General features: G+C 59.6%; 7 protein-coding genes across 8 annotated transcripts; 3 read left to right on the top strand and 4 right to left on the bottom strand.

Moving 5' to 3' along the window:
- Window positions 1-18: 18 nt before the first annotated feature.
- On the top strand, window positions 19-4,334 carry CHLRE_01g005750v5 (uncharacterized protein). The gene is made up of 10 exons (XM_043058189.1): window positions 19-149; window positions 516-585; window positions 766-825; window positions 1,027-1,090; window positions 1,329-1,429; window positions 1,714-1,793; window positions 2,197-2,405; window positions 2,675-2,796; window positions 3,172-3,390; window positions 3,628-4,334. The coding sequence occupies exons 1-10, from the start codon at window positions 74-76 to the stop codon at window positions 3,827-3,829; spliced, it is 1,203 nt and encodes a 400-aa protein (XP_042928103.1). The 5' UTR covers window positions 19-73; the 3' UTR covers window positions 3,830-4,334.
- A 482-nt stretch (window positions 4,335-4,816) lies between these two features.
- CHLRE_01g005701v5 (uncharacterized protein) lies at window positions 4,817-8,377 on the bottom strand. 2 transcript variants are annotated; one of them, XM_043058187.1, is made up of 5 exons: window positions 7,869-8,377; window positions 7,494-7,636; window positions 7,154-7,268; window positions 6,002-6,889; window positions 4,817-5,785 (listed from the first exon to the last, which is right to left on the bottom strand). In XM_043058187.1, the coding sequence occupies exons 1-4, from the start codon at window positions 8,076-8,078 to the stop codon at window positions 6,026-6,028; spliced, it is 1,332 nt and encodes a 443-aa protein (XP_042928101.1). In that variant the 5' UTR covers window positions 8,079-8,377; the 3' UTR covers window positions 4,817-5,785; window positions 6,002-6,025. The 2 variants fall into 2 exon arrangements, with proteins under 2 accessions (XP_042928101.1, XP_042928102.1); XM_043058188.1 differs by having other exon boundaries at window positions 6,020-6,889.
- Window positions 8,378-8,425: 48 nt separating this feature from the next.
- On the bottom strand, window positions 8,426-12,127 carry CHLRE_01g005651v5 (uncharacterized protein). The gene is made up of 4 exons (XM_001702070.2): window positions 11,418-12,127; window positions 10,810-10,952; window positions 10,306-10,417; window positions 8,426-10,189 (listed from the first exon to the last, which is right to left on the bottom strand). Exons 1-4 carry the CDS (start codon window positions 11,478-11,480, stop codon window positions 9,221-9,223), a joined length of 1,287 nt encoding a protein of 428 aa, XP_001702122.2. The 5' UTR covers window positions 11,481-12,127; the 3' UTR covers window positions 8,426-9,220.
- A 318-nt stretch (window positions 12,128-12,445) lies between these two features.
- Window positions 12,446-15,267, bottom strand: CHLRE_01g005600v5 (uncharacterized protein). Its single transcript, XM_001702071.2, has 4 exons — window positions 15,042-15,267; window positions 14,620-14,681; window positions 14,226-14,328; window positions 12,446-13,977 (listed from the first exon to the last, which is right to left on the bottom strand). The coding sequence occupies exons 1-4, from the start codon at window positions 15,222-15,224 to the stop codon at window positions 13,732-13,734; spliced, it is 594 nt and encodes a 197-aa protein (XP_001702123.2). The 5' UTR covers window positions 15,225-15,267; the 3' UTR covers window positions 12,446-13,731.
- A 92-nt stretch (window positions 15,268-15,359) lies between these two features.
- CHLRE_01g005550v5 (uncharacterized protein) lies at window positions 15,360-20,003 on the top strand. Its single transcript, XM_001702052.2, has 4 exons — window positions 15,360-15,618; window positions 15,937-16,068; window positions 18,795-18,906; window positions 19,177-20,003. The coding sequence occupies exons 1-4, from the start codon at window positions 15,491-15,493 to the stop codon at window positions 19,309-19,311; spliced, it is 507 nt and encodes a 168-aa protein (XP_001702104.2). The 5' UTR covers window positions 15,360-15,490; the 3' UTR covers window positions 19,312-20,003.
- A 12-nt stretch (window positions 20,004-20,015) lies between these two features.
- Window positions 20,016-20,697, bottom strand: CHLRE_01g005543v5 (uncharacterized protein). Its single transcript, XM_043058186.1, has one exon. The coding sequence runs from the start codon at window positions 20,555-20,557 to the stop codon at window positions 20,342-20,344; it is 216 nt and encodes a 71-aa protein (XP_042928100.1). The 5' UTR covers window positions 20,558-20,697; the 3' UTR covers window positions 20,016-20,341.
- Window positions 20,698-22,587: 1,890 nt separating this feature from the next.
- On the top strand, window positions 22,588-23,753 carry CHLRE_01g005534v5 (uncharacterized protein). Its single transcript, XM_043058185.1, has 2 exons — window positions 22,588-23,075; window positions 23,177-23,753. The coding sequence occupies exon 2, from the start codon at window positions 23,201-23,203 to the stop codon at window positions 23,588-23,590; it is 390 nt and encodes a 129-aa protein (XP_042928099.1). The 5' UTR covers window positions 22,588-23,075; window positions 23,177-23,200; the 3' UTR covers window positions 23,591-23,753.
- The last annotated feature ends 2 nt before the right edge of the window (window positions 23,754-23,755 follow it).

Raw genomic sequence — 23,755 nt, 5'->3', positions numbered from 1 at the left:
CTTTCCAACTAGTACTTTGTCACCTTTGCCGGACGTCGTCAACGGCACCTGTCGGGCAGCAGCTCGTGCAATAATGGCGCGGCGCACCTACGCGAACGCTGCTTGGCTACTGGTCGCAGTCCTTGCATGTGGAGTGGTTGCGACCCGTGGTGAGTACGCTGTGTATCAGCAAAGCGAACGGAATTCCGGCCACCTCGGCACCTCGCTCGCTCGGGCACACGCATGGGTCAGCACGCATAGCCTGCAAGGACCTGGGCCATTACCGCATCTCAGAAGTCGACATGGCAACCATTTTATTTGTTGCTTTGGCGAGAGCTCAGCTGTACTGCTCGGCTGCTGGGTCACGGCGGTGACGGACGGTGGCTCCCGCCGCTGTCTGTGTGTTGCGGCGGTGGTTCGCGCGCCGTTGGTGTGCACCCTTACATCGCGTACACATGCTCCGTGCTGAACAGCGCCAAGACACGCCATCTACCAACCAACGCTGCTATCCCTGCGCATTTGCCATGTGCTTGCAGCTCAGTACTGTACCGCGCTATACGCCCCAGTCTGCGATGTCAAGACCGGGACGACCTACCCGAACCTGTGGTGCGTTACGGCGGTATCATTCCGGGAGCACACCCTAGCGTTACTGTACACGTCCTGGCTATTGCTTGGCTAGTGCTATTCCCCCCTTCATCTGCAAGGGCCTGCTCCAACCTGCTCCATCTGCCCCCTTCCAACGCTGACATCCGCCCTGCTGCCCACACCCCACCATCACGTCCCCAGCACTGCGCTGAACAGCGGGCTTACTAAGGACCGGCTCAAGGATGGCGAGTGCGCTGACCCGTGAGTGGAGTGGCATTCCGCCCAGCGGCGGCGGCAGGGTCCAAGAGTGTTGAGGGATGCCTGTTTGTCGGGTGTTGACAAGGTTCGAGGAGCTTGCATGCCGGCCCGTTTGGCTTCTGCTGATGCGTGCGCACTCTTTCTTAAGAGCCGAGACCGGTCATGCCGGCGCTGCACAACGAACCCTGCTTGGTCGGGCCGCAGGTGCGTTTGCCCGCTCTACCTGACTCCCATCTGCGACACACACGGCCGCTCCTGGGGCAACCCGGTAAGAAAACCCGGCAACTGCCACAAATCGTGTGAATGGTGCCTCAGTATCAGACTGTGCAGGCGCCCTGCGCGCATGGCGCGCTCACCAGCCGTGCGCCGACAACATCGCTCGGGAATGTTCACCTGATCCCCTGACAGCCCTTGTTCTCCATGTTTCACTCATTCCTTCCCATACCCACCCAACCGGTCCTCTACTCACAACATACTGCACTCATGCCCCCACCTCGGCGCCGCAGTGCCTGGCCCGCTGTGGCGGCATCCCGGCGGGCGCATGGCGGCCCGGCCCCTGCGACTCCCCCAAGCGCTTCGTGGGCGGCGTGGAGGACGTGACTGCCAAGTAAGTGCGGGGTCGCTAGTTAGGTAGGGGCATGCACGTGGAATGCCCTGAGGGCATTGGCTGGGCGCAACCTAGTTGCGCGCGTACACGAAAACACGTGATGGTATATGCGGCTCGGGAGGCGTCCCCCTGGGGCACTGGATGCGATCTGGTCGCATGCATGTGTGCGCCTGCGCACGTCAGCACATCAAACGTCCTCTTGACGCAGAGCCTTGGACACGCATCCCGGAACCGATTAGATGTGTGATTTACCGTGGGTATGCCGTCCTGTCAACTGCCCGCAGCTGCGGTAACAAGGTCCAGTGCCTGCGGGACCCCTGCTCCGACCCCTGGCCCTCCACCTGCTCCAACCCTCTGCCTGCCGGTGTGTGTGTGTGTGTGTGTGTGTGTGTGTGTGTGTGTGTGTGTGTGTGTGTGTGTGTGTGTGTGTGCGTGTGCGTGCGTGTGTGTGTGTGTGTGTGTTGTGTGCGCGCGCGCGTGTGTGTGTGTGTAACTAAAGGGCGAAGTGTACGTCCGTTTAAACCTGTGTAGATTGCTATGTTAGGCGGTTGCTGCCGTGTGCGTGTGCGCGCGGTTAGGTGCATGCCAGTGCGTGCCCGCATATATCGAATACCAGCTGAAGCGTTCCATTCCGAGTACCGTAGCTCCACACCTTCCTGCCTGTCTGCCTGTGTGCATGCCTGCCTGTGAACGCTCCGCGACGTACCAAGCAACCCGCCGTAAGCACGTTGTCAACACGTGCGTGTGTACCGCTGTTGCCCTGCCAGGTGCCGTGTGCCTCAGCAACTACTGCCCCCACCTGACGCTGCCGGGCGGCCAGCAGCCCGGACCCTGCAGTGCCGTGTGGGTGGACCCCGCCACCCGCCAGCCGGTGACCTGCGTCAGCGGTGGCAGCGGCGCGACGGCGCTGTCGGCCACGACTGCATCCACAGACGCGGCGGAGGCGCCCTGCACCTGCCCGCTCGACCGCAACCCGGTGAGGGAGGGAGGGAGGAAGGGAATGGGGATCTTCCTGCTTTTGGTCGCTTGCCATCTTGCCTGCCAGTTGGTGTCATGGGAGCCACGCGCGGCCGTGCGGAGCAGTTGGTAAACACGGCGCACACGGCATCGCGGCATGCCCCTGATGGCCCCTTACCCCACCTGACTCCCTAGACTCCCCCAACATATCTATTCCGGTGCATGGCACATGTCACACGTGCTTATCTGCACCTGCTGCCTGCTACTCTCCCTCATTGCCACACCCAGGTGTGTGTCAACAGGCTGACCTACCCCAGCCTGTGTATGGCCAAGTGCGCGGGCGCGGTCCCCAAGGACGCCACTTCGGGCTGGAAGCTGGGTGTGTGCGGGCCCCAAAACCCCTTCCCCACGTAAGTCCCTAACCAAGCACGTGCGTGTGCCGTGTGCACGCACCCAGTGCATGTGCATGTCGCTCAGACAAAATCCTGCGACGGCGTCAATTGCGTCATTACAGCGGCAGATACACGCTCTGGGTGCGCGGGCGCTTCATTTACCTTGAGGTACTCTGGATATGGTGCCTGCGGTACCTGCTGCGGCTTTGGCACGGTGTGCGTGAGGATGCAGGCCGCCTTCCAGCCATGCCCGGTCCATCCAGGGCTAGCATCGATATCAGCATCCACAGCACCCCGCCTGCTGCACACCGGCATGTATGCCACGCCCACACGCACCCGCGTACCCTGCTGGCGTACGCGATCGACCCACAAGCTCACCCGCCACGCCCACAGGTGCCCGGGCAACCCCAACACGCCGCCGGTGCCGCGCTGCCTGTGGCCCTGCTCCTCGGGGCCCTGCACGGCCGACCCGTCTGCCATCTGTGTGCCCAACCCCTGCGGCACGCTGCTCACCTACCGCGGCTACAAGGTGGGCGCCTGTGACGCGGTCTGGATCGACTCCAAGGGCGCGGTGGTGGATGCGTGCATGCCGCAGCCCGACGACATCTATAGGTGCGTGAGATGGGTCGGTCGGGGTGGGGTGAGACGGATGGGCGGGGGCACGGTGGATGGGGGTGCAGTGTTGTGTCAGGAAGTTGCTTCGTATGTGTCAATACGGTATTCGGAAGCAAGCAGGTTGCTTACTCCTTGCCACATTCCACCACCCCGCCACATTACCAACTCTCGAGTAGCTCATTAGCCTATAACTAAGACGGCATCATATCCGCCCACCCGCTCCACCCGCCACAGCTGCAACGCGGGCAGCCCTCAATTCTTCTGTACCGTTGAGAACTCCAACGCCTGCGACACCGCCACCTGCCCCGGCGCGCCAGCCAGCGCCCAGTGCCTGGTCAAGACCTGCAACCTGACCTACCGTAATCAGCTGCTCCCGGCCTGCGCACCCATTTTCTATGACCCAGCCACTGGCGACGTCTACAACTGCGGTGCATAGGTGCCGCGCCGCCGCCTGCTCCACTAGGGGAAACTAGAGGGTTGCTGTGCGGCCGTGCCGTAGCAGCGGAGTAGCAGGGCCGCCGAAGGGCCGTTGATGAATTGCTCAAGCATTAGCATGGCCAGACATGGCATAGCAGTACAGACATAGTAGCCGGGACACACAGCAAGCGACCGGCGCACACACATCCAGGTCCGTGTTCGTGTACATGGCATGTGCATACCGTATGTTCATACATACACATCTGTGTTCACCTGACATTTTGAAAGCGGTATCTAGCTCATCGTAGCTCATTAATTTTGCCGGACTCGAACGAACGCTCCGTCCCTAGCTGGCATCAAGGCTACCATGTTGTGACCAGTGGGCGCATGCTGCTGCATTTATGAGCGTGGAGGCGTGAACCGTTAGGGCCGTGCGTGGTGGGGCGGCGTCGGGTGAGTTCGCTCAGGCAAGAGCGTGCACCATTGCTGCAATGCCTGCACGTGGGGGGATCATCTTTTAGTAAGTTGTACAGCTTGATGGTGTGCGCATACCGTGCGTCCTTACTTCGTCAAGTCATTAACAATGGTGGCCTGCTTATTACGTACGCCCCACAACTTTATTTGCGAGTGTGGGGCCCTGCTGCACGGCCTGCACCTGCGGGGAGCGGCAAGCAGCGGGCCCCCGCCATGCAAACCCTCAGCGGGAGAGAAAGACTGGGCCCTTCCGGGGTTGCATTCTCGCCGCGTGGAGCTGCGTGCGTACGCGGTCCGAATCTCGCCAACTACCTCTTCCCGGGTGGGGGTGCGGAGCCCCATCCCCCAAACGCTAAAAACTAGGCATTTTGTGCCCCTAGATGCTGTGGGCGAGAACGTGGTTATGGCACTTCTCACCAGCGGCGGCGGCCGATCCCTGGAAGATGCAAGCCCTCCCCTGCTGCGCCCGCATTATCGTGTAAGGGCCAGGGTTACTGAGTACCGGTATGTGCCATACGAGCGAGCCAGGTTGTGCATTTGCATTTACCGTGTAATACCATATCACGCGTGAATCCTATAGCTAGAAAGATGCACTAAAGCATCTATCCCTGCCCAGGAGTACATTAGTGCGCGAGCGGTCCATGTAGCTGCACGGCAGTGCGAAGCCAAGGTTATCTACCGCCCGCCAGCAGCACCAGCAGTGCCTTCCTTGAATACCGTACTGCACACCACGGGGACCACCGGAAAGAACCTGGCTGCCTGAGAGCCATGCCAGCCCCACACATACAGCCCAGCCAGCCGGTCCCCATCGGTCTACGTCCGTAGATACATACGTACACAACCCGGAATGTGTGAGTTGTCGGGCAGCACTCTCGGAGCCCAACAGCAGCCCCATCTCACATCACGTGTGGATGTATGGGGGCACAATACTCCGGGGCAGCGCTTGAGGGACGCCGCCCCATACGCACGGCCGGATGATGTCATTTCGACAAGCATCGACGTGCTCACGTATGAATGTCACACATGCCTGAGCCGAACTCGAACACGCGCACGCAGTGTCACTTGCTGTCTTCCGACATCCAGCATTCCACTCCTGCCTAGCTAGTATCCGATGAGACACTCGCCCCGCTCTCTCTCCTGCTGCACGCTAACCACGTGAACCCACACAGTATATATGGTTCTGTCTTGCACTCACACACGCGCGGCACTGGAGCAAAATCCACCTAATCATAAATAATGCAACACCCAGTGTTCACTAGTTCCCATCATAAGAACGGCATTCTCCTAATCTGCGGCTGACAGCATGGGGGCCGCCGCCGCACTATACTTCTTCCGCGCAGTGGTGTTTAGCCGTGTGCGGTACAGGGCTCCAACGGTGCCACGGCTCCAATCGCCGCACACGGTAGGTGCACATGCGTTGCACGGTGGCGGGCGGGATCAGAGGCACGAAACCGCTGTCGCTGCCGCCCTCGGTGTCGGCACGCGCCGCCGCCGTGGCCCTCTGTAGTAAAGGGGAGGTGGAGGTGGTTGTGTGCAACCAAAGCCCAAGTAAGGGCACCAAAACAACACGCACAGTCGACTACGCCACGAACGACGACAAGCTCGGGCGCCACAGCCCCGCACCCAAAGCTAAACCCAAGCTACCGCCGAACTCAGCACAAGTGCATGCATGTCGGCATGTCACCCCGCTGCACTCCGCCCGCCCTCCGCCCCGCACCTGCAGCGCCATACGTACGTTCAGCTACCCTTCATAGTCCTGCGCCAGAAGCGTCCCCAGCTCCGTCATTGTGCTGAGGTAGGCCTCATCCACCACTCCGTGCTGGGGCCGCAGGTGCGCCGACACGATGAGGCGGAAGGCCTCCGGTGAGGCCGCCGCCGCATCCGTGTGCCGTGCCAGCACCTCCGCTGGAGTAGCTCTGTCCATGTGATATCCCAGGCTGCCAAAGCGACGGCATTCCACTGGCGGAGCGCCCGTGCTCTTGATCTTGGCGCACGACAGCCGATGCGGTGGCGGCGAAGGCGGCGCCAGAGGTGGCGTCCCCAGCAGCTTACGTGACTGCGCGCCCTGCTCCTGCTCTTGCTCCTGGCCCTGCTGGGGCATCAAGTGCTTGGGAATGCGCAGCTGGTAGGGCAGGGGTGGCGGCGGCGTGAAGCCCACGCCAGCACGGCGCCACGCCTCGCTCATGCTCGTGTCGCCATACTCCGAAAAGGTGGACATTACGACCGCGTAGAATGATGCGTCGTCCTTTGCCACCACTGACGCGTGCGCCGGCCCATCTGACGATGACTCGTCGGTGCCCCTTGAGTTCGCAAGGGATCTCACCATCACCGAATGTGCGCGCAGGTGGTGGTTGGACAGGCGCCTCAACAGGCCCTGGGACAGAATGACCCCAGCCCCGCCGTAGTAGCTGATTTCACCCTCTGGAGGGCAATCTGGGGCTTTGGCGAACCTGGGCGGCTGCATGCGCTCCGGCGGCAGCATGCACGGCTGGATGCCTTTGGAGCCACCGCCGCCGGCAGCAGTCGCATTGGGCGCTGGGCAGCGTGTGTCGCGTGAAAATGGTGACCTGGGATGCCGCTTGTTGTTCTCAAAGTGGCAGCGCACCTGCGCGCACAATTCGCACATGGGAGACACCAGCCCTTCAGTCGGACATCATCTACAGGGTATCGCTGTTGTTGCTGCACCTGGTGCCTTCGTGTGGCACCCACCTGCTGAAGCTATTGCCCTGGTTGCTCTCCCCGTCCCAGTCGTGCCTGCTTAGTCCCTGCCCCGTCTACCTGGGCCTTCTCTGTGCCCCGCGTCCACGCCTCCCCCCGCTAACGCCTTGTATTGCACCACCTCCTCACCCCCTCTTAGGTAGCTACCCACCAGGAAGTCTGAGATGGCGATGGGTTTGGTGTGGGACAGCTTCATCTTGCCCAGCATCGCCATCACAGCCGGTAGCGAGAACAGCGTGTCATCATCATCTCCCAGCAGCATCCACCTGTGCGGGAAGGAGCGCAGGTAGAACGTCACGACCCACGCGGCAGCGCAGCAGGCAGCAGGGGACCCGCAATAAGTCTGGTGCCTTGAGAAACGTGCGGCGGTGTATCCGCCTGAGAGGCACGCCCGACCCACCCCGCAGCAAAGCTCCAACATCACATGCACAATGTGCGTGCCTGCCCAGCAGAACGCTGGAAGATTCAGGCTACTGCTCTTGCCGACTCACTTGTATTTCCCACTAACGGCCCGGTGTGCTAGCACGGGCGACATGACATGTCGGAGACTGAGGAGAAGCCCGGGTAGGTCCGGCATGGCCGAGAACGTCTCATTATGCTCCAAGCCCACAGCCCGCAGCTCATCCAGTTTTACCTGCGTTGCAAGTGTGGGGTTGGGCAGTTAAATGATAGCTGAAAGACGCTACGGCGGGCGATTGGATGCGGGATGGTTGCTGGTGGGGACGCCGTGGAGCCGGCACGACAGCGCAGTAGCGGCGCTGACATCCCTTTGTCGGTGACACCATGCTGTGACCGGTATCCCCCACTGCCCCCGACTAGGCCACTGTATTCCGCACACAACAAAAACCCATCATAACCAAGCTCACCCGGTCATCCACAACAATGTGTGTGCGGACGCCGCGGCGCCATGTGCGAGATGCCACTACCGTGTCAATCCGTTTGTGAAAAGTGGGGAACACGATGAGCAGATCCTCGCCAGATAGCGCTTCGGCGGCGCTTACAGCTCCTCTGTTCAGTCCTCCCGCACAAAGAAGCAGGAAGAGCGCATGGACTACGAACCGTCTAACTACGAGCATCTTCGCTGAGTGCTATGCGGTCCAGTACTTGCAATTTGGTATGGATTGTATTTTAGGACAGACAAGGCTTCGGAGCGCAAGTGGTGAGTCAATCCGCAGAGCCGACGAGAAGCGCGACGCCAGGCTCCGATTGTTGCTGTGAGCGGTCGCGGGCGCCTCCAATGATATTAACACTGACACACACTATGGCAGTAATCAACTCAAGCAACTGGTGCACGTTTGCTTCAACCAAGTGCAAGTTTGCAGCTCCAACCAGCGGGGTTTATGATATTGCGCTATATTGTCGCCCAATGTAGCGTTAGTGAGTAGTATTGTGTATGAAATACAAGTGTCTTACTCGCCAGAACTCGGCGTCTGCGGAAATCGAGCAACTGTAGCGGATCCACAATGGTCAAAGTCGCGGCTTTTGATCGCACACAACCTACGGTAATGCTGTATTGCACTTGTTCCACCAAATCCTATACGCTTGATGAGCAGGAACTCTGGCAAACCCCTTGACCCTTAGGCTCGTGACTTCCCCGCGGCCGTCCCTTCCGCACTAAGGCACTAACGCCAACTCCCCCCCAACGCAAAGTTGGCGTTGCCAACGGTTCAATTCCGAGGTTCTCGTCCAGGATCCGGCGTGCTCTTCAAACGCCCCTTCCCCAAGTCTGACTCGCCGCCAGATCGTCTGTGGTTGTAGAGTGACGCTGAATTCCTAGTGCAAGCAAGAGCAGAGGGTGGTGAGAAGCAAAATCCCGAGTGTGATGGCTGTATTTCCAGCCCACAAATCCCACAAGTTGAGTCAGGGCAAGAGTCGCAACGTGGGTTCACGGTTACTAGTTGTAGAGTGACGTGCCCTTGAAGACACCCAGCTCGGAACAGGCACTTGACAACACCCTGAGAGCATACGTACGGCAACTGATCACATGCAGCACATGTGAAGCTGTCCAGGGGCGCCTGTAGGTGCTACGGCGCCATCGTGGGCACCGTCGCCCTACCGTACACGCATGCCCGTCACCTCCTTCTGACCCTCTGCTCTCTCCCGCCCTCTCTGTCTACCTCTCCAGCCACCAGATGCGGACATCGCGGTCGTTCCATCTTCTCCTGGTCTCGGGGTTTACCGAGGCTTCAGTATGGCAAGCTAACTTGCCCTCCAATTTTTACCGTTTCCCGAACTCCAATCGGCGATAGTTGCCAGCATAGCCGGAGGATAACAACTTCCCCAGCTCCACCATTTGCAAGAGATAAGGAACATCCACCTCCCCCTTATGCGGCCTCATGTGAGCAGACACGATGAACTTGAAAGAGTCCGGCGCAATCAATGCAGCCGCCTTGTGCCTTGCCAAGATATCTGCCGGTGTCTCCCATTCATTGTAATGCCCCAACGTTGCGAACCGGCGGCACTCCGGCGGTGGAGGACCATCGCTGTTGCTGCCGCTGATGACGCACGGCAGTCTTGTTCGTTTCGCTATTCTCAGCAGCTTTCGAGAATGCTGCAACTGCTGGGGCGGAGGCGCTGCTGCTGGCGGTACTACAGAGGAAAGGCGCTTAGAGAGAAGCTGGTAGGGCAGGGGCGGCGGCGGCGTGAAGCCCACGCCGGCACGGCGCCACGCCTCGCTCATGCTCGTGTCGCCATACCCCGAGAATGCTGACATCACGACCGCATAAAAGGATGCGTCATCCTTCGCCGCAACGGCTGCGGGCGGCGCCACGGCTGCAGGCGACATTAGGGCTGACGCCGCTGTTAACGACGCCGCCGCGGCATGCGCAGCGGCGTCATGCCCCTCATCCGCTGCCGCCACCAGCACCGGTTGTGCGCGCAAATGCCGCGCCACCAGTCGCTCCAACAAACCGTGTGACAGGATGATCCCGGCCCCGCCATAGAAGTACGTCTGCCCCTCAGGCGGGCAGTCCGGGGCTTCCGCGAACCTGGGTGGCCCGGTGCGCTCCGGGGGAAGCATGCATGGCGGCGTGGGCTCCTGGCTCATCCTGCTGCCACCCGAGCCCATGCCTGCTAAGGGGTCCGCCGCCGCTGCACCGGCCGCCGCGGCGGTGGCCGCTGCACAGCGCAGGTCCCGTGTGACGGGTGCTTTCCAGCGCTTGTTGCTCGACTCGAATCGGCAATGCACCTGCGCAGTACCAAGAGCCCAGTCAAGATCCATTTGAATCGCTCTCGGAAAGGGACGGCGGCTCTCGCGTGCACTTGGGTGGCTTGCATAGGTTTTCCCCGCACGACCCTACCCACCAGGAAGTCTGAGATGGCGATGGGGTCGATGTGTGATACCCGCATCTCCCGCAACATCGCCATCACAGCCGTCAGCGAGAACAGCGTGTCATCATCTCCCAGCAGCATCCACCTGCGGGATTTAGGAGTGGTGCATGTCAACAATCAATATCAACTGCTACAGCAAAGAATGGTGACATGTGGACGGTCGTGTGTCGATTGAAGTGCGGGACACAATAGCAAACAGTCAAGCAGATGGTTACTGATGCAATTGTGCGACTCAGGGTTGAAGGTGGAAGGTTGCATAAACTACGTAGTTACTTGCACTAACCCCGCCCGCGATCGATGCGGGTGAATCCCGGTAATTTGCGCGCCGCTGGTCTCGCACACTTGCACGCCTGAGCTCTAGCTGTCCACACCAGGGCCTCCCCTGGTCCAAACCCTCAGAACATGACTGCATGCCCCGGCTGCATCACCAGCTCCGGGTCCCTCGCACACCCACACATTGTGGCCCCATCCACTCACTTGTACTTGCCGGCGTACTTCCGGTGCGCCAGCAGAGGCGACATAACGAGTCGCAGGCTGCCAGGTATCCCGGGCAGGTCGGGCATGGCTGAGAAGGTCTCATTGTGGTGCAGGCCCATTCCTCGCAGCCCATCCAGCTTGACCTGCGGGTGCAGGGGGCGGGGCATATGGGGCACATGGGGCACGTGGGCGCGGCGCGCTGAGGCTTACATACGGTCTGCATGCACGGGTGTTGGTGCGTATGTAGCAGTACGCGGTATGGGGTTCTAATCATGATCTGCCAATATGCTCGAAACCGTTTGGCCGGTAGCATGTGCCACGTCACGGCTTCAGGAGATTCTACAGCACACACACTGTAGGTTTGACACGCGCTACTGCGCCGCCTGGCTGCTTTCGCTTCTCTGCGACGCAGCTCAGGAGCAAAGGTATGCACGCTACACCGCGGCACTCCATTGAGTATGCGCAAGTCACGCCAGCTACAGCTGATATTGACATGCGCTGCCCGCTGCCATTCGCATCTCCCATACTGCCCCAACTCCGCCGTGCGACTGTAACTCGGACTAGCCTCGAAGCCCCCTCCCAACGCATCACACAAGCCCGGACCTCACCTCATCATCCACCACAATGTGTGTTTGTACCCCCTTTCGCCACGAGCGTGACGCATACACCATGCCAATACGCTTGTGGTGTGTGGGCATCACGACCAACAATTCGTTGGGTGAGAGGGTTGACGCTGCGGCACTTGCTGCAGCTCCGGGATCGCCAGCAGCGGCATTGCACGTTAAGGCCACACATAGGAATACGAGGGCGAGACTCTGCCAAAGGCCAGGCTTGCGCATGAATTGTTCGCGCAACATCAGACAGTTCTATCTCCTCCTGTCGTCCATTCGTTGCTGACTCCCAATCGGTTCCTTTGTGTGAAATTTACTGACTGAGAGGAGTCCTCGTGGAATTTAGGTTAGGCCAGGTCGCCGTGCGCCGGGGCCGTAAGAAGCCAAGAACAGGCTTTGAATTCAGTTCAAGCGATTGCTAAGGCAGATATGTACACCGTTTCAGGATCACTTCAAGTACAGGCGGTTAAATGTGGTCTAACGCAAGAGCCTGTTTTCGTGTAACACAACAGCTGGCTTGCCTGTCAACTCTGTGAACTTGCCACGACAATCATCTATGAATGCTGAAGTAAGTCAGCAGGTCGAAGGCCCGCACGAGCATACATGGTCGGTTGGGCACCGGTAGCCATACATGAGCACGTGTGTTCTCAAGCTAGTTGCCTGATGTTGGTCTCGCAATAAACCGGAACGCCCGAGTTGGTGAAAGATCCCATTAAACGTACTCGGGCTCCGGTTTAAAAGCCTCACATGCGCCAGCCTCTTCGCGCGCGCCAGCGCGCGCTCCCACCTGCACCTACAGGCCTCGCCCTCCCTCGCGGAATTGAAGCATTTGTCACCCAAAGCAAGGGGCGCACACGATTGTCTGCCCGTTGATGGGGGTTGTTGGCTCGTCAGTCAGGGGGGGGGGGGGGGTAGGAAACAAAGTGCCAGACCCCATGCCCCGAAATCCCCCGGGACCCCCCTTGAGGGGACGACCGACCCCCCGACGGACAAAACCTTGTTGTTCAGGGGTTAAAACCCCTCCATTTAATACCAAAGTAGTGTCAATCGACTCCTCTTGACGAGCACTACCACTCCGTGCCATCAGCGGTCCTGTTTTTGAGACTTCGGTCACGGGCGGGATCCTATCCATGGAAATCCCCTCGACCCAGACCACCCCGCGCTCAACTCTTTGCCTCGTGACGGTTGGACAATGTGCATCGGCAGCCTTGTTAGACGTGAACTCATGCGCATCAGCGCTTCAGAGCCCAGCTGTGTCACTGTGTCAGTGCGCATGTGTTGAATGTGGAGACATGTCCCGACATGTCCACGTCCGGACGCGCAACTTAGCCCTCCCACGCTTGGTTTGTGCTTACTACGTCATAACGTACACATATGAGCCTCGCACTGCTGCGTTTGGCCCCTAGTTCTGCTTGTGGGGCGCTTCCCGAAATCCGCCAGGATGGGCTCCCGAAACCCGACGGACTTTCAGGGACGAGGACCGACCCCCAACTTTGGCGGCCCAGAACTTCCTCACCAGACACCCCCTTGAAAAACTAAAAGCACGTGCATAATGCTCTCCTTAAGCTCTGTAATTTTGAGCATGGGGTAAGAAATTGAGCTTTCTACCCCCCCCCCTGTGTCAGTGGTCATCCCCTGCCAGTCCTGCCTGCTCCGTTTATCATTTTGACGACCCCGCCCGGGTTATGTTGAGGCTGCGGAGTGCTGGCGTTCCGCTCCGCACATGACCACGCCCCCCCCCGCAGTCCCGCTCCACCAATCCGACAGCCAGCTATTGCGCATGACAGTGCTTGAGTGCTTCTGCGTCCAGGACATGCTATGAGTCGGCGGGCTCAGACCACATTCGGACTCGGGCACAATCTTGGACTCACTGTTCGCACGACCGCAGACCGACCTCCCCTGACCGCAACCCCCTGTACCCCTGGCCTGAACTGACCCTGTACCCCATCACGAACTACACTCAAGCATACATCACTCGCTTGGCGTACTCATTCCTGACCCATCCCACCCATTGCTGTAATCGTGCCCCCTGCGCTCTCCTTCAAGCATTTCCTAGTGCCCCTCAAGCATTTCCTAGTGCTTCCTCACCTGCTATTTCCCTATCCAGTAATTCTTATCTCAAGCCAGCCCCCGCATGGATAACCGCTCGTCATCCTGCTCCTGGTGCTCAGTTACCTGCTGGTTCCCTAGCAGGCATCCGCTCCACTCCATCCTCTGTTGCACTCCTGCTCCTTGGTTGCTCCACTGTCCTCTCCAGTGCTACGGCCTTTCCTGCCTTTACTTTTGATACTCCATCACCTACTCCGTCCTGCTACTGCTGCCGCCGCTCTGCCTGCCGTGCGCCGCGGTCCAGTATGAACTCGAGCTCCCCCAGTGGCGTCACGCCGCCGGCTGCTGTCCTTGATGTAGCTGCCCCGCCTGCTCCTGCTGGTGCCTCAGGTGCCTCCGCCACTGCGGCCACCGGGTGTGCGGACGGCAGGTCGGGCAGGGCGGCGCTGCCCTCGCCCCAGAACTTGTCGTACTTTGTAACACGCAGCAGGTCGCCGGAGCAAGCAACCTGCAGCCCCGTGCGTGCAGCACGTGTGAACATGTTTCAGCAATGCGGTGACAGACCAGCGTCGTAAGGATAAGAAATGTGGATGGTGACCGACGCTGAACGACTTGTTGGATCGCATAGAAGATGTGGACGCGTGTCAAGGCACGGCGTTGCTGCAATGCTCGGTATCCACTGCGGCCCAGGTAGGCCCGGGCAGTCCGCCGTGCCACAAGACCCGTATGCACTCAATGCCGCTGGCGCGCACCAACCTGACACGCCAGGCGCAGCCGTTGATTTCCCGGGGCTGAGTGCGGCGGGAAGTTGAGGCGCAGCTGCTCCGCCGTGGTCCAGACCGCAGGCTGCACCTCGCCCCTGCAAGGCACAGCGCATGAGGCATTTGGTCGCCAGGTTGGTTTGACGGATGCGCCGACCGCTAATGTGGCACAGTGCAGCAGCAGTGGTAAGTCTGCTGCAGTGCATAAGACGGGCGTTCGGTGGGTGCCCCGGTGGGAGGGCTGCATACCCTGAAACCCCAGTGCCTTGGCATCCACCCCACGCCCCCTCCATCTTCCCCGCTTCTGCGGGGTGAGGCACAGCACAGCGCTGTGCCTGCACGCCGTGCACGTCGCCCGCAACTTCACGGCCCCGACCCCGGAGACTCACTCGATCTCTACCGCACAAGTACCGCAGGAGCCAATGCCACGGCAGTTGATGTACATGGCACCCTGCGTGCCAGCAGCGCCAGCAACCACATTCTCACTTAGGTTGCCGATGAGGCACCAAGGCCGGGCTTAAGCAGGAGGGTAGATAGTATGATTGCGCGCCACGTTATACAATTCGGGCATGTCCGGCTAAGTTTAACACATTGTGCTATGTCCTGCCCGAGTTCCCGTGCATCGCCCTCGCCCCCCCCGCGGGACCGGACAATGTCTACATGTCGCCTGGGCCCCGGTGCCCTGCCCGTCAGCACACGCGCAGGGCTGACAACGAACACTATTTCCCGCAGGAGTAATTTGAGCATGTCTCAAGACGCACGGCAACCGCCGCGACAACGCACCCGCATCACACGACGCGTGTCAACCCACCTCGCTGTGTGGTGTAAGTCCCGCGCGCAGCAGTGCCGTTCTTAGCTTCGAACCCCGCGGCACCTCCACTTCCCGGCCTCTAAAAGCTATCCTAACAGTGTCCGCTTGTCCCGCCGCTTCACATTTTACAGAGTGCGACCTCGACAGCTTTGCACAGGTCTGTGCACGAAGCCTTTGCATCATTTGTCACACACTAACTTGTTCAGTTTGTGGTCGAAGCGTATCATCTGATGGGGGCACACAAACTTTGCAATCAATGCAAGTTCGCCTTGGTCATTTCCATCTCCCCGATGAATTTACACACGGTTGTAACAAAATATTGAAAGCGTTGACCAATCTGCACAGCTCTTCGGTCTTCCGCGTCCCAAAGACTTCTGTTCTGAGTTTGTGAAACCACCACCATGGGACTCCTAACCATTATCAAAAAAGTGAAGCAGAAAGAAAAGGAAATGCGCGTTCTCATGGTCGGCTTAGACAACGCGGGGAAAACAACAATCGTCAAGCGCTTGAATGGCGAGGACATCACGACGATTAGCCCCACTCTGGGCTTTAACATCAAGACGATGTCATTTAAGGGGTGAGCCTGGCCGGGAGCATGCGTGGGGGTTGATTTGACACCGGGAGTGGGGCCGCGGCGTGTGGGGGGTACCAGGGCGGAAGCACGGCGGCGCACCGACACGCGCAAGGTAGGCAGGTAGAGGTAGAGTTGGTTCCTGCTGGACTGGATTGGGCTGCTCATCACGAGCTGGTGACATAAAGGTATCCTAGGGATTCGTGACTGCTGCACTCCTTGCTGCCCAAGCAGTCAGCCCGCCGACTGCCCACTCTCCCTGCATCCCAAGCCTTAAATAGCCCTCCCTTCGCCTGCCCACACCTCGCATATCCTCTTCCCCAGCTACAAATTGAATATCTGGGACATTGGTGGTCAAAAGACGCTGCGCCCCTACTGGCGCAACTACTACGAGAAGACGGACGCGCTGATATGGGTGGTGGACAGCGCAGACCTGGCGCGACTGGAGGACTGCAGGTGTGTGTATGTGTGTGTGTGTGTGTGTGTGTGTGTGTGTGTGTGTGTGTGTGTGTGTGTGTGTGTGTGTGTGTGTGTGTGTGTGTGTGTGTGTGTGTGTGTGTGTGTGTGTGTGTGTGTGTGTGTGTGTGTGTGTGTGTGTGTGTGTGTGTGTGTGTGTGTGTGTGTGTGTGTGTGTGTGTGTGTGTGTGTGTGTGTGTGTGTGTGTGTGTGTGTGTGTGTGTGTGTGTGTGTGTGTGTGTGTGTGTGTGTGTGTGTGTGTGTGTGTGTGTGTGTGTGTGTGTGTGTGTGTGTGTGTGTGTGTGTGTGTGTGTGTGTGTGTGTGTGTGTGTGTGTGTGTGTGTGTGTGTTAAAAAAACGAAACGAAAGCCCGCCCAATGACGCGACGGAGAAGTTACTTACCGATACCCACCATTTTACCGAGCGTCGCGTGACTGTCGTGACCCAGGTAGTCATACTTACCCGCGATAAGCCTGGAACCCCACGGGCGACCATTCGGCCTGACCCCGCGATGCACCTGTATGCGTCCATGCTCCGCACCCTGGGCGCGCTAAACAACGTTTACCCAGCACGCCTAATTCCCAGATTCCCGCCCGCTGGTCGTAGTCGAGCTCACCTATAGGCAAAAGTGGAAGCATGGGCATAGGGCGGCAGCGAGGAAGTGTCACGGGCATGTGAATGGCAACGGCGACAAGAGAGGCGGCGTGCAGCAGACAAGCTAAGTATCACGCGTCCCAAATCCTGCCCACTAAGTACAATAACGCTATGAAAAGAGAGCGAGTTAGCGGTGGCACTGCGACTAAACGGGGTCAAGGCTGCATGGGGGACGTGGCGGGCGGCGGTTGCAGCGTTTCCAGACGTGTCAGGCTGGTGTGTGCGTGTGACGTGTGTGCGCCGTGGGCTGGCGGGAGCTGGCCTCCCGCTCCCCACTCCACGGCGGCACCGAGGCTAGGCACGCTCACGGCCGCAATGGCCGCGGCGGCTGTTCGTGACGAGCCCCCCACCCCCCAGAATCCAGTTACCCCCCTGATAGTGTCAAACACGCGCCGCGGTAGTGCTGCGCCGTACGCCTCGGCGACCTGGCCGTATTCCGTGACGAGGTCCGCCGTCCGCCAGAGCCATCAGGTGGTCGCAGAAGGTGACCGAGCGGTACCGATGGGCATATCGCGCATGCATCGCGGGCACCGGACGGGGTCCCGGACCTGTGACGCGGGCTTAAGAGGCAAATAGCGTGGTGCTGGTACCGCGACCAGCGGGAACAGGGCGACGAAGGTGTTGAGCTCGTCGTCGCCCAGTCCGCCAGGTCGCCCAAACTACCCCAGCTCCGCGCACCCGGCCCATTTGAAAGGTACAGTACAGTTTAGCAAAAGCAATACCCGGGGGCCTAAAAGCCCTCAGCCCAAAGGCCCGCCCATAGGTCCCTCATTGGAAAAGCGAGCCCCAGCCAGAAGCGCCAAGACCCGTCCTGACTTCCTGAAGCCCTGATGGCCCCTGACGATCTACAGATGACACAGGTAGTGCCCTTGTGTTAAAAAAACGAAACGAAAGCCCGCCCAATGACGCGACGGAGTTACTTACCGATACCCACCATTTTACCGAGCGTCGCGTGACTGTCGTGACCCAGGTAGTCATACTTACCCGCGATAAGCCTGGAACCCCACGGGCGACCATTCGGCCTGACCCCGCGATGCACCTGTATGCGTCCATGCTCCGCACCCTGGGCGCGCTAAACAACGTTTACCCAGCACGCCTAATTCCCAGATTCCCGCCCGCTGGTCGTAGTCGAGCTCACCTATAGGCAAATGTGTGTGTGTGTGTGTGTGTGTGTGTGTGTGTGTGTGTGTGTGTGTGTGTGTGTGTGTGTGTGTGTGTGTGTGTGTGTGTGTGTGTGTGTGTGTGCGTGCGTGCGTGCGTGCGTGCGTGCGTGCGTGCGTGCGTGCGTGCGTGCGTGCGTGCGTGCGTGCGTGCGTGCGTGCGTGCGTGCGTGCGTGCGTGCGTGCGTGCGTGCGTGCGTGCGTGTGTGCGTGTGTGTGTGTGTGTGTGTGTGTGTGTGTGTGTGTGTGTGTGTGTGTGTGTGTGTGTGTGTGTGTGTGTGTGTGTGTGTATGTGTGTGTGTGGACGGGTGTGTGTGTGTGTAAGGACCAGCCCAAACTAGACCAAACCAAGCTATAACGAGCGGATCACAGGCAGAGGCGTTAGTTGCACGGGGGGCCAGGAGGAAGGGTGGCGGGGGCGGAAGGGATGGCGTAATGGCGATGATGGCGGCTGGAACTGGGGTGACGGCCGAAGGCGGCGACGTCCGGAGCTTGTGTGCCGTCCGGAGCTGGGGCAGGGGCCGGATCAGGGGGGGCTAGAGAGGGTGGCTGGTGGAGGTGGGATGGCGGGCAGAGCTGAAGAGCTGGCGGCCGGATCTGGGGTGGCGGCTGAAGAGAATGGCTGGCGGAGGGAGGTGGCTGCCGGATTCGGCGTGCCGGGGGTTGCCGGAGGTCGGCGTGGTCGGGGATGAATATGCCCGAGCCCACGAGGGAGGTATCCGTGTCGTCGGGAAGCCCGCACAGCCATGGGAGTGCATGGGTTAGCTCATTCCATTCCCAACTTAAGCAAGACCCAGAGCCATAGGGTAGTGGGGTGGGAGAGGAACGCGCGGAGATGCAGGGGTTGGAGGGGAGCATTGACCGAATCCCCGGCAAACCTAACCATCAAGCGCCACCCACGCTCACTGCCAGGGCCGAGCTGCACAACCTGTTGCGAGAGGAGCGGTTGTTTGGCGCCACGCTCCTCATATTCGCGAACAAGCAGGACATCGCCAGCGCGCTGCCCGTGGCAGAGCTGGAGAAGGTGCGAGGGGGAGAGAGGGAACGAGGATTTGCTCGGGGGCGTTGGGGGCTTTGGGGTTATGTGTCTAAGTCCAATGAGAGGGGGGGCGGGCGGACGGATCTGGAGGAGCAAGGCCTCCGCGAGGGCGGCTCGGGCGGTTTGTGTGCGCGGGGGGCAGGGCCGTGTGGGCGCTTTGGGGATGGGGCGTGCTACCACTGAGAGCTGCAAGAACACCACCCGCCCAGCACTGACGTCCATCTTGCAACCCCGCCCTGCTCCCGCCCTCCTCAGGCGCTAAACATCGGCTCCATCACCAAGCGCCACTGTCGCGTGGTGGCCTGCAGCGCCGTGGACGGCAGTGGGCTGCTGGAGGGCTTTGACTTCGTGGTGCACGACATCAGCAGCCGCATTTACCTGTTCTCGTAGCAGGACAACGCCATCACCGCTTCTCTCCGAGCGTGTCGGCATTCTTCCGCATTTCTCCGCACTCGAAACGAAAGGCGCATTATTGGGGGCGCGTAGTGGAGGGGGGGGCAGTGCACGAGAGGGGCGGCTCCCAGTGGCGATCTTGTTAAAGGGGCGAGTGCGTGGATGGTGGTCATAGATGAGGCAGATTTGATAATGATGGGGACAGGCAGCCGCGGCCCGTTTGTCGTATAACTAAACCCAATTGAACACAATCCGCTGAATCTCTCGCTCATGCAGCAAAGTCCATGTGAGAAGGTGGTGAGAAGTGGCGAGTCAGTACGGTAATACCGTAATGAGGTAGGGGCTCCGAGCTTGCTTGGGTAGGAGCAAGGACTGAGATGGGGACGCAGATTGTCAGAACTGTGGTAGACATACTCATCCGCTGCACTGTATATACTTATCTCAGAGTGTCTCAGTGGCCCATACATATGATTAGGGTTGTTCCTGCCTTGAGAATGAAATGCCTTCTAATGTTATATCTCCCTAGAAGTAATTGAGATGTTTAGGATGAGCATGAGAACGAGGTCCCTAACTTTTAACCTGGGGGGAGTTTGGCCCTGAAACCTTGGCAGTGTGACGGCTGCACCTAACCCAGGTGTTTGCATTGAACGGTGTGACGGTGAGGTGCGCGAGACAGGGTGAACTCAGCTCAGCTGGGGCTCCCACACCTGTCGGCACTTACCACACTGCAACACACCGCAACCTGGGTTTACTGTTGTGCAGCCTATGCTTGTCAGTTCACGCTGCACCTGACAGCACGCACGCCTTCACACGCACTGGGGCACCGCCCGCTCACACACAGCCGCACGCACAGCAGCATGCACAGCCGCACGCACGCACAGCCACACGCACGCTACACCATTCGTCCATACCATCTTTCCAAATCGCAAACTAACGTCCTGAACAATGGTTTATGCTGCGCGTGACTGCACACCTTCACACGCACGGGGGCACGGCAGCACGCACAGCCGCACGCACGCTACACCATTCATGCTTGGCGGGGTCCAGTCATCACCGAACCCGCCGCGAGGACGACGTTGAAGCGAAACCACCACCAAGCGCGGTTCTTTGTCTTAGCGTCCTTAAGCGCGTTGACATAAGCATTGGCACTCAGAGTCTTGTTGCCATATTTGTAATTTTTGGGCTGTCCGGGCTCCTCAGGGCCTTCCTTAGTGACCTCTGGCTTATTAGGAGGGTTGGCCATCGTGTTAAACGATCATATATGTGATTTTGGCCTCAAATGCGGACTGTTTGGCGCCTTTGTCGCTGGTCAGATCCAACCAGATCCGTGTTTCTCATCTGGGCATTCTAACTGGGCCCCGGAAGGTCTTCTACAAAATAGGGGTAGACTAAATGAGAATTATTCTACTTTAAATTATCCTCCTAATAGTCGGCACAACCCTACATATGATACATTAAGGTACGGTCGCACGGGTGGCACAAGGGGCGCGGATGCCTTAGGCACTGTGAAGCGTTGTGGGCTGCATGCCTGAAATGCCATCAGGCACGGCGATCGTGCATCGTGTTTCCGCCACTGGTTTGACCTTTAAAAGCTCGCTCGACTAGGCTCGGCTTCGTACGTGCACATGTTACCCTGCTGCCCACCGCCTGACTAAAGGACCAGCGCCCGGAACTGGGCACGCCCTGGCTGCTAAACCCACTAGGCCCCTCTCCCCCCGTTCCCAGGTCTCCTCTAACGCCGATCTGAGCTTCGTCAGTGCCCTCCACGGTATTAAGGCCATTCGTGGCTCTCGCCAACGCCGCGTCACCAGACACATCGCATCTGGGGAAGTCCACGCCCACCGCAGATGATTGGGTCCTCCGATCAACACGGTGAGCTGACACCTCACTTGATCGCTCAATCTGCACGTGCAGGTGAATGGTGCACGCAGCATCGCGTCATCCCAAAAGGAGTAATCGTTGCGGGCGTGCGCGGCGGCGGCCTCCCAACCCATACACAGCCCTCTGGAGATGACGCCACCGGCGATACCGGCCGATCCGGGGGTTTCAGTGTGTCGAGTACCGTGTGCCTTGCCTGCAGTGCCCCTAGCCCGCGCATGCACACCCCACTAACGCACCTGCCCCCACCCGGCCGGCAGCCGCCGCCCCGTGCGGCTGCCGGTTTCCTGACGGGTGTGGGGAACCGCAATGCGGTCCGCATCCGTCAACTGATTGCTGTCTGCACCCCTTGCCTCCTTGTCTGCGTATGCTTGCGTCCCTTGCCGCCCCTGCGGAGGATTCGTTTGCGTTGGCTGCTTGTGGCTTCCTGGTGTCGCACGGCATGCACCGCACGCGCCCATGCCGACCGCAGTGCGACCGGGATGAGCCATGCAGCGATCGCGCTGTCGTTACTTCCTCGGCCGCCCGGCGCCCTTGCTCATTTATTTAACCGCATCCATCACGTCCCCGTACTTAGTGTTCTTCGTTTAGTCACCCCGCGCAGCGCACAGCCATAACAGCCACAGCCTGCAGCCCGGCTTGCGCACCATGTCCTCGCGGTTGCTTTGGGGTTGACGTTGCTTGCCTAGCGCCTAGCGCCATAGCTTCTACGCTGCAGTGCATCACGCCTCCTGTCCCTCCCTCCCTCCCTCCCTTACATGTCGTGCTGGGCACCGGTGGCGCTGGTGTTCTCCAGGTTGGTTTCGGGCGCATCCTTTCTGGTAGTCCCAACGCCAGCCCGGCCGGCGTCGTCCAGCCCAGCCATCCCAATACAGCAGCCACCTTCCGTCAGCCAGCCATGTATGGGCGCGACCGTCCACAGCGTTTACCGTCGGTTACGAGGTAACTTGTGAATTCGCAACTTGCGCTACTGACTGCCTACTCTCGTGCCGCCTGCAAGCCCACTCCGCCTTCCGCTCTGGTCTACGTACGCATTAGTTCCGCAACACTCGTCAAGCTAAGCGGGCGCCGTACAGATGCGCGCGCAGTACCACATACACACACGAACGGCTCAAACGCATGCCACCAGAGGAAGCCACCCTGCATGCCACAGCCCCAGGAAGCTTGAAGGAAAGCGTGGAGCGCCCGGGGGGGTGGGTGGGCGGGAGGCGGATCAGCAGGGAAGCGAGCGAGCTGGGGCATGCCGACGCATACCGGGACTCCACCAACCCGCCTTAACACTGTCCCATCGGCCATCGCACACCGAGTTGGCGCGTTCAGGTCGCACGGTGTCTTTGTACAAGAAGTCGTGTTTTCCTTAGTATCATAATTTCACTCTGCTCGGAATTCCCCTATGCCGTACCTCCTCGGAATGCGGGGGGCTGCCTAGGCGAGCTTGGGCGTGCCGATTGTTAGCGAGTTCTGGTCGCTACTGCTTGCACGTCGCTACTACTTGACAGGCGACGCAAAGCAAAGACCGACTTTTCAGCAAACTTGTTATTGTACACGTTTGTAAAAGGGATTGCAACCCGAATTACGTATTTGCGAGCAGCGGCATGAGCAGAAGCATTGTACACTGCCACAAGAAGCAAGTTCCGCTTCGGAAAGTACAGAAGTGGGCGAGCGTCTTGCCCACTTGCTAACCATTCATAAATTCTGAATTAGCTTTAAAGATGGTTCGTATAATGACTTTCATGCCGTCGCGAGCCGCACCAAGACTGCTGTGGTTTTCCCTTGTCATTGTGTCGTTCATTGTTGGCCGGTCCATGCCAAAGCGCCACGGCTCTGCTACGAAGAAGCTGGCGTGCACACATGCGCGTCGCAGCCGTTGTTCCGTGGAGCACGTAAGTGGAGGGGTTTCAAAGCCTAGCCTATGCACTTGGCTGAATTGGGCTGCATTTCATGGGCTAATGCTTATAACATGGGTGCTTCGGCCGACATGCAGGCCCCCGCCAGCCCGGACCTCGCCATGCCCAGCGCATGTAGCGTGCCCGCGGGCTCAGAGGTCAGCAGCAGCAGGAGCAGCAGGAGCAGGAACAGGAGCCGCCAAAAGTCCAGCAAGCAGCGCCCTGTTGCGGACCAGCGCTGGCTTGCCCTGGGGCTGAGCGTGATCGGTGTGGGGCTTGGCGTGGGGCTTGGCGTGGGGCTTGGCGTAGGGCTGGGCTGCATCGGTGGCGGCATCAAGCACGGGCTGCGCAGCATCGGCAGTGGGCTGCACAGCATCGGCGGTGGGCTGCTTCAGCTGAGCAGCGAACCTTTCGCCAAGGACAGCAGCACGCTTAAGGCTGCGCCAGAGAGACTTGGATCCAACTTTCGAGCCAATTTTGGTGCCAATGCCACCAAAGTGCACGATAGCTGAGCATGCATCTCTTACGCCGAACCTTTTGGTATGAGCTTTGGGCATGATGTGGCTGGGCTGCAGGTTGGCTAACAGAGAACCAGTTGTTGGGGGGCCGCTGCTGGTAGATGACGGGTAATAATGTACAGAGACATGTGAGCGGTTTACTGGGATGTAAGTTACTCC

This window comes from Chlamydomonas reinhardtii, chromosome 1 (genome assembly GCF_000002595.2).
Source record: "Chlamydomonas reinhardtii strain CC-503 cw92 mt+ chromosome 1, whole genome shotgun sequence".
In the NCBI taxonomy this organism is placed as follows: domain Eukaryota; kingdom Viridiplantae; phylum Chlorophyta; class Chlorophyceae; order Chlamydomonadales; family Chlamydomonadaceae; genus Chlamydomonas; species Chlamydomonas reinhardtii.
This window is presented reverse-complemented; position numbering and strand designations above follow the sequence as displayed.